Source organism: Cyclopterus lumpus, chromosome 10, assembly GCF_009769545.1.
Source record: "Cyclopterus lumpus isolate fCycLum1 chromosome 10, fCycLum1.pri, whole genome shotgun sequence".
NCBI lineage: Eukaryota > Metazoa > Chordata > Actinopteri > Perciformes > Cyclopteridae > Cyclopterus > Cyclopterus lumpus.
Genome location: NC_046975.1, coordinates 10,454,086 through 10,463,863, shown reverse-complemented (window position 1 = coordinate 10,463,863; position 9,778 = coordinate 10,454,086). Strand labels below are relative to the sequence as shown.

Here is a 9,778-nt window from a genome sequence, read left to right as displayed (position 1 = left end):
AAAGATTATAATAAATCATCAAATAAATGTATCCTCTGGACAAAAATACTTCAGAGCTCTCGTCAAGTAGCGACTTCTGTAAATTGCGTAGTCCAAAGCGTTGGCTGGTTAGATGGTGATGTGTTTGTTTTTTGAAAATATTAACTGTTGTAATGCAAAATGGAGATCTGTTGGCTATGGTGACAATGTCTGGCATAGTGATACATAAGTCAAAATTGAAGTGACAGTGTTGGAAAATGAAAACCGCTGAAAGACGACAACTATGACATTTTTAACTATATTGACTGACAGAGGCCCATTCTATCACTATAACAGTGCAGGTATGAAACACACCCGCTCTGGGCAGACAATGTAGCAGAGACCCAAGTCAGTCTTATCCACTATACAGTAATGAGTATTGTTACCTCACTCAACTGTAGAGAAGGGATACCCACACTGTACTAACGCACGGTGTATTTTACACCATCACTGATCCATGGCTCACTTGCAACTCACTTGTCTTGAAATATAGTTTTAATTATAGCCATCCACTTGTAAGTGAGTAAACTTACCACTAGAATTTTGCACAACCTCTGAAATTAGCTCTGAAGTTGAAATGTATCTTTTAATGTTTTATTAAGTGTTTTTTATTAACACTGCTGCTGAAAACCTCACTTGAGTCCACATTACCAGTTTTACATAATCCATCACCTCAAAGCTACAGCTTACCAGTTTCGAAAGATCCTTTGTTTTTAATTCAGGTTTTCAGATAAAGTATAAACTAATTTGCTTTCTATGTGCTGTTATACATTGTGCAATCTAGCAAATATATAAGAAACACACAAAGTAGTTTTCTATGTATTTTAATAAAACTAACACATCTGTTTCCTGTCTGAAACCTTCTTTGTGTCTCATCCTCTTGTTATTCCTTGAGATTAGTCAGGGAGATGTTATATGTACTGGCCTTCCATGTAAACTGGACATTCTGTCAAAAGAGAGTGCTGTGAAACCAAATCAATCTGGCCTTTCACAATACTAAAGATAAGAAACACAATATTGCTGTTTCTTGCACAAAATGTATTGGTCAGTTCTTTGGGATATAATGTGGTTGTCTAATGAACTACAAAGGTTTATAAAACACTGTTTATGAGGTTCATATCCAGTATTTAAGTGTTTGATATTTGATTAATTTATAGCCAAACAAATTATGGCTTCATACTGCTGTAAATCTGAGCCACTTATACAACTTTTTTGTTTTCAGCTTTGATGATCGTTTATTATTATGTATGTGATTTATCTTCAATTTAGCAATAAAGCTCCACATTCTATAACACCTTTTATTTTACAGAGATTGATCTCCAATGTATCAGTAAATGGGCTTTGTTGTACTTCTTTTCTCGGTTTCGGAACCCATTGGTATTGTTCACAAGCACTCTCTTTTAACGGTTGGTCCTTTGCTGTTGATGTGGCATTTTCCATTGGCATATGCAGTGTTCTCTCTTTCACTGTACTGCATGTTTTCCTTTACGTATTAGACTTCAGGGGCAAATACTTTGACCATTGAAGTTGATGATACTGATTGTATAGATCATTTTCCATTTCTAAAGTGGAAAAAAACAGGCAAAAAATAAATGTTAATGTTTTGCAAATGATATTCAGTATTGAAATGTATTATTCTACACAGATGTAAATAGTAAGATAACATATTTGAAAGAATAAGACACTTTTTAAACATTACCTGTAACATTAAGATTCATCCAAACTCTTCACTCTTTTGTAAAAAGAAAAAGATAAAACATGTCTGTACGGTAATTATTTATAGTAGTAATGTAACATAGAGACTAATAGCAAAACATATATTTTAATGAGTATATATCGAGTATAAAGCATGGGACATGTTTATTTTTATAAACAAAAATATCAGACAATGTTTTCTCATAAGCTCTTGGACATTTTAACATTCTGATAAACATTTTCTGTGGTTTGTCATTGTTCAGTTGCTTTGCTAAACTGTGGATTTGTCTGTGTTCCATTCACACAATGAGCCTGCCACGGCTTAATCCATTGTTTATTTATGTGAACCTATTCATTCATGTCTTTATTTACTGTCAATGATCTTGTCGTCACTGTGGTCTTCTGTCTGTGTACAAAGTTAACTCATGTTTTACGAGCAATAAAGTATATAATATAAACTCTTTCAGAGAATTTGGAAATGACATTGCATGCAGTAAACTTTCCGTAGTGACAATTTGCCCATTAGAATGGCTTCAAGCAAATGACGTCCAGTGAAAGATAAATATACCGAAAGTCTAGGTTCTTGCTGCTTGTTGTTTACTTACCAGTGCACACCTAGACACAACACTAACCACTGACAGTAACATTGTTTTGTGTTGTTGACAATTTAGATTGGTTTTATTAGAAAATATATATTATTCATAAACATTTAAAAAGCAGATTGAAGCGGAGCCAACCACCAGACTCTCTTGCGCCTCTTTGCCATACAATTGTAATACATTTTTTTTATCATTTACAAAACTGTAAACAAGAAAGATAATCCACTAAAAATACAGCTGTTTGTGGTTGTTAGACTTCTCACACACCAGTCAAAATTAAACACAGTAATATGCCACTGCTAATAGTTAACAGACGTTATTGACTGTAGTCAGTGTGAAATGTCACATTAGGAGGTCTTGGTATTGGGCATGCTGGCTCACTGTCACACTTCCTGGGCTTATAAGGCCTACTGGGACATTTTAATTGACGTTATTAGTAACGCTTGGGATGTTGCTACTTTGACAGGATGCAGTGAAAAGGCGTATAAGCCTACTTACCACTTCTGCATTTTGGTGAAGCACATTTGTTAAAGTCCCAAAGTTTGCCAGGTTGTTGCTGAGGTCTTGAATGGAGGGCCAGCCAGGCACACGTCAGAGAGATTTACCTTTAATGACAAACCAAGGGGAATGAGCAGTTGTGTTACCTCTGAAACTAGACAGGGTAAATAGAACTATATCCAACACGTGCTTTGGCCTACAAATTCACTGCAGTGGCCTCCACGTATCAGTAGAGGAGGTGAATACAAAAGTCTACATTTACAGCAGATTCCCAATCTATAGACATGTAATAAAGCAGACATGTTGGAGGAAATGCACAGGTAAAACTGATAACGTAACACTGGCTCAGTTTTTCAAGGTGTCAGATTAGCTTTTCCAGTGAGCCAGCATGCTAAAAACAGGAACTCACCTAAGCTAAGTGGGATGCTACCATAGTTAATGTCAATAAATATACACATATGCTTTTCCGCTGTGACTCATGTTACCTTAATGCCAATATCCGTGTTTCTTATTAAACCGTTTTGAAATGACTCTACAAATGTGTGGCAATAAGGACAGGACAATGACAACGGGCCGTTAAAACTCGGTGTATCTGTAAAACACTGTATTAGCGTTCACTCACAATACTTCTAATTCGCAATAGCATGTAAAGCTCGCAACAGCGACGACTATCCGTGGACGTACCTCGATCGCGCGCTCACTTGCCCCTGTTCCAGGTTTCCTCTGACCGGAGTGACGTCATCGCGGCAGAACGTAAAGGAAAGCGTGCGCGCCGCTTCGTGAGGAAGCGCCGTACGCGTGATGTGTGGGACATAATGGTGGATAGGTAGGGAACAGTCTACAGCTCGATAAGAGTTGCTCATCAAACGTTAACCGATATCCAGTTGTTGTCGCGGACTCGACAGCTGCCGCTGACCGCTCGGACTCAACGACGCACTGGACCGCAACAAAATGCCGAATATCAAAATATTTAGCGGGAGCTCACATCCGGACCTGTCTCAGAAAATAGCAGACCGCCTGGGTCTCGAGCTAGGGAAGGTCGTTACGAAGAAATTTAGCAACCAAGAAACATGGTGAGTTGTACGTAGTTGTGTGCAGGTGGTGCTACTGTATAGACGCGTACAGCCAAAGGGGACCCGCTGCGCAAACGTTGTAGCCTGGACATGCGTAGCGTTATTTAATTAGAAACGTGGTGTCATGGTGAAATTGCCGCGCAGTGTTGTTCGGAACTTGTAGTCCACGCATGGCGCGTTGTTGCTCAAAATGCTAACAAAGCCACCTCGCTCCCCGCAGTAAACTGCAGTTATAATGCTATCTCCTCTTGAGACTCGTCATGATGCGCTTTCCCCCAATGTAGCACATGTTTAATATCACACGCCATGGGTTACTGTTTCGTAATTTCCTGCTTGCCACGGCGTGATCCACCCCATGGCACTGAGTGCCGTTTGTCTTGTCGCCTCTCTCTCCTGGGGCAGCGTGGAGATCGGGGAGAGCGTTCGTGGGGAGGACGTCTACATCGTGCAGAGTGGCTGTGGGGAGATCAATGACAATTTGATGGAGCTGCTGATCATGATCAACGCCTGCAAGATTGCCTCTGCCTCCAGGGTCTCGGCTGTCATCCCTTGCTTTCCGTATGCCCGGCAAGACAAGAAGGACAAGGTGGGGGTGAGGGATATCTGTCTAATTACTTCTGTCATGCCATTTGCCATCCAGCATCATGACAAGAAGCCTGCAGCCATGCCCATCAGTAACCTCTTGACAAGGCATATGTGCTTTCTTTTTTGTATGTGTTGTTTCCTTTCTCTGTGCTTTGCTGAATAAACTGCACTTCCTGTTTTTTTTGTTTGGTTTTTTCCTTGGCTTCTTGCTATTTGCCTGCTATTCACTCCCATTCCAACATTGTATTGATATTGCATGAATGGAATGTTTTACACTCAACTCTCCTGTTTTTATTGTCATGCAAAACTACAAATTACCCAGGCTTTTCACGAGTTTGTTATGTAGCCTGTAGTGGAGTTTTTTTTTTTTTCCTATGTTAAAAGCCATTATGCAGTTGGGCCAATCAAATTTATTTTTAACTTTGACTGCTGTACCTACCGGTTATATATATTGTGTTATCACCTGTAGCAATAGAAGTAAAACAATTAATGAGTATCGATAACTAATTTGAGGTCTAGAGTCTAAAAGATTGTAATACATTTACTGGCATAACTTTACTGAATGAATAAGCTTGACTGTTTATTTTTAGAAACAAGCAATGCTGGCCAGTTTACTTTTTCCACGTGACTGAAGAGATCTATTTTCATTGCAGAGCCGCGCTCCTATTTCTGCTAAGTTGGTGGCCAACATGTTGTCGGTATCAGGCGCTGACCACATTATTACCATGGACTTGCATGCCTCACAGATACAGGTGAGCAGCACAAAAGTAGACTTCAACAAGTGCATCCTATTCAGTGTCCTGCCAATAATCTGTCCTTTGTGTGATTTATTTTCTGACCTACATTAGAAACTTGACTTCCATAACCTGGTTTATATAGATGTCAACAAAGGGCAATATGAGCCTTGTGTTGGTCCTTTGTATTCAACTCATTAACCCAAGTCCATATATCTCTTTCCAGGGATTCTTTGATATCCCTGTGGATAATTTATATGCAGAACCAGCTGTGCTGAAATGGATCAAAGAGAACATCCCTGAATGGAAAAACTGTACCATTGTTTCGCCCGATGCCGGAGGAGCCAAGAGGTATGCCAGTAACACTTGCCATACTGTAGGTGTTCTACCCTTGAGCGTCTCCTCTGGAATTGACTTTAGATTAAACTTTTGTGTGCTTTACTTATTTCTGACAAGGATTTCATTTGACGTGTGTGTTTACAGCATTCTAATCTTTAGCATGCTTTGATTTGTGGACATTATTCTCTCCCTTTGCAGAGTCACCTCCATAGCAGACAGGCTGAATGTGGACTTTGCCCTTATTCACAAGGAGAGGAAGAAGGCAAATGAGGTGGACCGCATGGTTCTCGTTGGAGATGTGACCGATCGAGTCGCTATTCTAGTGGATGACATGGCTGACACATGTGGCACAGTCTGTCATGCTGCTGACAAGTAAGCCCTTTTATTTACCTCTTGCGGTAAAAACGTTTAGAACTTTTCATCATAAAAAGCCTTGATCCCAGACAAGAGGGCTACTGTGTGTTACAGGGTCCTAATGTCAAACTATCTTTTGAAAGATCATTACTGAATTGATATAGATATAACCAGTCATGTGGAACATTATACTGTGTTTCTCTCTATAGATTAATTTCTGCTGGTGCCACCAAGGTGTATGCCATCCTAACCCATGGCATCTTCTCTGGCCCAGCTATCTCACGCATCAACAATGCCTGCTTTGAAGCTGTGGTGGTCACCAATACAATCCCTCAGGAGGAGAAGATGAAGCATTGTCCCAAAATACAGGTCAGGATACAGCATTTAGAATCTAGATTACCTTTTTAAATGTAACCCAGAGTAGTGAAATGCATAATTACCTAACAAAGAGCTCATTTAAAGTTTTATAAAATAAAGGCACTATTCCTCAGTTTGAGAAGCTAGATTTGGGTATTTCTATTTGATTCGGTAAACAAATATGCTGTCTTGTTATATTCACAACAACCCATCCTCTCCCTCCCAGGTTATTGACATCTCCATGATCCTTGCCGAGGCCATCCGTAGAACTCACAACGGCGAGTCTGTGTCGTACCTTTTCAGCCACGTTCCCTTGTAACAAATGATGTCTACTTTGCGCTGTTACACCAAATAAGAGAAGAGGGAATTCTCCAACCCAAACACATCCATTCGCAAAGATGTTCTGCTAACTAACTGAAAAAAGAAAGGGAAAAAAAAAGATGAACTGTCATGTCTGTTAGTACTAATGCTGACCCCCCCACTTAAGTCCCCTTCCCCCTTGAGCAGTGTCCCTTCGTGTCTGGGCACCAAAGCAATTGCAACCTACCAATTTAGGCCAGGATATTTATTGTACTTGGATAAATAGGTGTTTATCCACTGTGAACTCCCCCCTCCCCCCCTTCATAACATTTAGGTACAGAGTTTCTCCTGACCATGTCACCTCTCCAGAGGGCTGTACTACAAAGAGGGTTCAACGGCCATGGTTCTTTGCCTTCGCTAGCTCGACTAACCCTGATCAGAGATAACGGAAAATGCGTCATCAACTTGCTTTGTCGACCCAGGCTTTATATCGCACTCTGTTTTGGTCCAAACAAATTTAAATTAATTTGATTGAACATTAATGATGTTGAATGCCAATAGATTACTATATTTTCTAATCTGTTGTATTAGTTGAAATACCGGCAGTGTAAAACGGACTTCCACAAATCAGGACCGAGCATAAAAACATCCAAAGTGGTAATGTAATGGTCTGAAGGCATTGTACTGCACTTCATATGCAAGTAGAGGTCATACTGATTAATAATATAGTGAACTGCTTTGGCTTCTTCAAGCCAATGTGGGCAAATGGCCAGAGAACACTACAGAGCTGCAACAACCTTGTGAATACAATAAATCTGTATTCATACTTCGATTTTCTGCATCACCAACTGAATGCATATAGGTTCCTGTGGCAATGCGATGCACAGTTTGTGATACTGTAATAGCAAGACTGTGTTCAGTTTCATCAATGTAACTTTATGGCTCTACAAGTTTGCATAAGGTATTGCATAAGAAGTTGATTAGTGAAAGGTGATTTATAGCCAATTTCAAGCTTAAACTGCTCCGGACCAGGTTAGGTCTGCAGCATGACTTCCCATGGCGATCTAGTCGGGTTAAAAGAGAGCCGTCTTTGTAAAACGGCAATTTCTGGCTTTAGGCTCAACTCCTTGCTAACCCACAAATCTTGCTTTGTAGTACAGCCCTCAGGTTTCTTTTAAAAATATATGGTCAACAAGCTTGTATGAATATCCCTGGCTGGTTCCAATGGTCAGGAGATGCATCTGCCATACAAAGCTGTTACATTGCTTTTTGTTACAATGAACTGGTGTAGTTGTTCATGTTGCTCCTGTGTTCTCTGCAGTTTAAAAGAATATAATTGATGAAGTGAATGTGTATTAAACTAGTTTACAGTGCCACTGAAGCTCCACTCAACCCAAGAGTGCCTCAGCAGTCTGAAATGGAATTACTTTTTCCTCCAGTCTCCTCCTCCCCACCCCGTTCCTCCCATTGAGCTGTGTTTAATTTCTCACCGGATGAAGAACTTTCTTGTGTCTTCTTAGGCAGTAAAATATGTTCTGGGATGTTTATTTCAACTTTTGAAGTGCCCTCCATTGAATGGGGTGTGACCAGGAGGTTCTACTTGATGGGCTATTTATAGAGAAGCTGTTTGGGGTCTCTGCAGGCTGGAGCGTCCTTAAGAAATGTTCACCTGCGTTTTATTTTCTTTTTCATTTTTGTCTTTTTGTATGGAGGAAGGATTTGTCAATGTGCATTTCCAAAGCTTTGTGTTTACTTTAGTAGAGTGAATGCACCGGTTATCTGAGGATGCGTTCTTAATAAAAATGAAATATGCCTAAAATCTTAAAACTGGCACTTGTTTTGTTTCTGGATTATTGCATCTTATATTTAGGCATATAACAATATATTATACATTAACTTCTGGTACCCAATGCCAAGGACAAAGCAAAAGAGAGATATCAAGAGTAAAAGTGGCTGCCATTTCTGTTCACAAAACCCCTGCTCGGTGTCTATTAGTAAAAGGTTAAGGTTCATCAGCATGGAAAACGAGCCTTGAATGTTTTACTTTTGTGGGGTAATGGCGTCCGAGCAATTTAGTCAAGACAGACCTGGGTATTGTTGGTGAATGTGGACCCTGCATCCCTAAAGGTGTCACACATCCTCAGCAGCCCAACTCGTATGGACCCTACCATGTGCAGCCTTGCATCCACGGACACGAGAGACTTCGAGGACGTTTGTGTATAGACACAAAATGGGAGTGTGTGTGTAAAGAGTCTTGGTCCCCCTCCCTAATGCTAATTTTCATTTGTTGTACAAGAAACGGAGAATGCAAACATGCATTTAAATGTCCCTGTTTGTGCTTTTTTTAAATGTAAGTTCTCATAATAGATTACTGAAAAGGAGGGGCTAGGCATGAAACCTCAATCCCGTATTGGTTCTGTCCAAAATGTTTACTATTACCGTACGACGTGTTTCTATGTTCTTAATCAGATCAGTTCAGAATGTTGGTCAGAACAATTAAAAGACCGTAGTCATAAAAGCTTCAGGTTTCATCAAACGACGTGGATGTGGTGTGGCGACCAAACATGGTTTGCCGCAATGAAGTTTGGTGTCACCTTTTTCACCCCTTATGAGTTTGCAGGTATGATATTATGCATTTAAGATCAGTATAGAAAAATGAAATACAATTAGGACAGGGTCAGCAATCTTTCCTATCCAAAGCCATTTTGCCCTATTTTCCACCAAATATAATTTGCTATTTGATATCACAGCTTATAAAGTTGTGTGTGTGTATATATATATAGTAATATATGTACAACTATATAGTTTGTTGTATTTATGAAATTATAGAAGAATAAAGACAATTCTTGCCATTGTATTGCTATTTTACCCGTTATAACAACATCAACATCTTATGAAGAGAAAGAAAATACAGTGGCATGTGTAAACACAACTATGCAGCCCCATATGTGTGGCTCATGGGTCAGGTTCGATACCAGCATGTCAAGGTGTCCTTTAACAAGATACTGAACCCCCAGTTGCTTCACAGCAGCACCGAGAATGCTAAGGAAGGTAAAGAGGTCAAGTGAGCGACTGCCGGAAATGTAATGGACCTCTATTCATGGTGTTACGGTACGGGGGCTTGTGCAGCACAGAGATAGAGACATATTTAAGCAATGGTTTGTCCAATTTGATATAAAAAGTCAAGAAAATTATTTTGGACATTATATGAAATAACATAATGTAT

General features: G+C 39.8%; 1 protein-coding gene and 1 long non-coding RNA gene across 3 annotated transcripts in view; one reads left to right on the top strand and one right to left on the bottom strand.

Moving 5' to 3' along the window:
* LOC117737158 overlaps positions 1 to 3,575 on the bottom strand; it is a 30,045-nt gene extending 26,470 nt beyond the window's left edge. Inside the window, exons 1-2 of the long non-coding RNA XR_004610019.1 lie at positions 3,495 to 3,575; positions 2,811 to 2,917 (exon numbers count right to left, since the gene is read on the bottom strand). This is a non-coding gene — a long non-coding RNA (uncharacterized LOC117737158). The remainder of the gene's footprint in view (positions 1 to 2,810; positions 2,918 to 3,494) is intronic.
* On the top strand, positions 3,556 to 8,379 carry prps1b (phosphoribosyl pyrophosphate synthetase 1B). Of its 2 annotated transcripts, none has more exons than XM_034542875.1 (7): positions 3,556 to 3,883; positions 4,286 to 4,469; positions 5,122 to 5,220; positions 5,429 to 5,553; positions 5,740 to 5,913; positions 6,105 to 6,264; positions 6,479 to 7,213. In XM_034542875.1, exons 1-7 carry the CDS (start codon positions 3,762 to 3,764, stop codon positions 6,569 to 6,571), a joined length of 957 nt encoding a protein of 318 aa, XP_034398766.1. In that variant the 5' UTR covers positions 3,556 to 3,761; the 3' UTR covers positions 6,572 to 7,213. The 2 variants fall into 2 exon arrangements, with proteins under 2 accessions (XP_034398766.1, XP_034398765.1); XM_034542874.1 differs by having other exon boundaries at positions 3,742 to 3,883; positions 4,286 to 4,475; positions 6,479 to 8,379.
* The last annotated feature ends 1,399 nt before the right edge of the window (positions 8,380 to 9,778 follow it).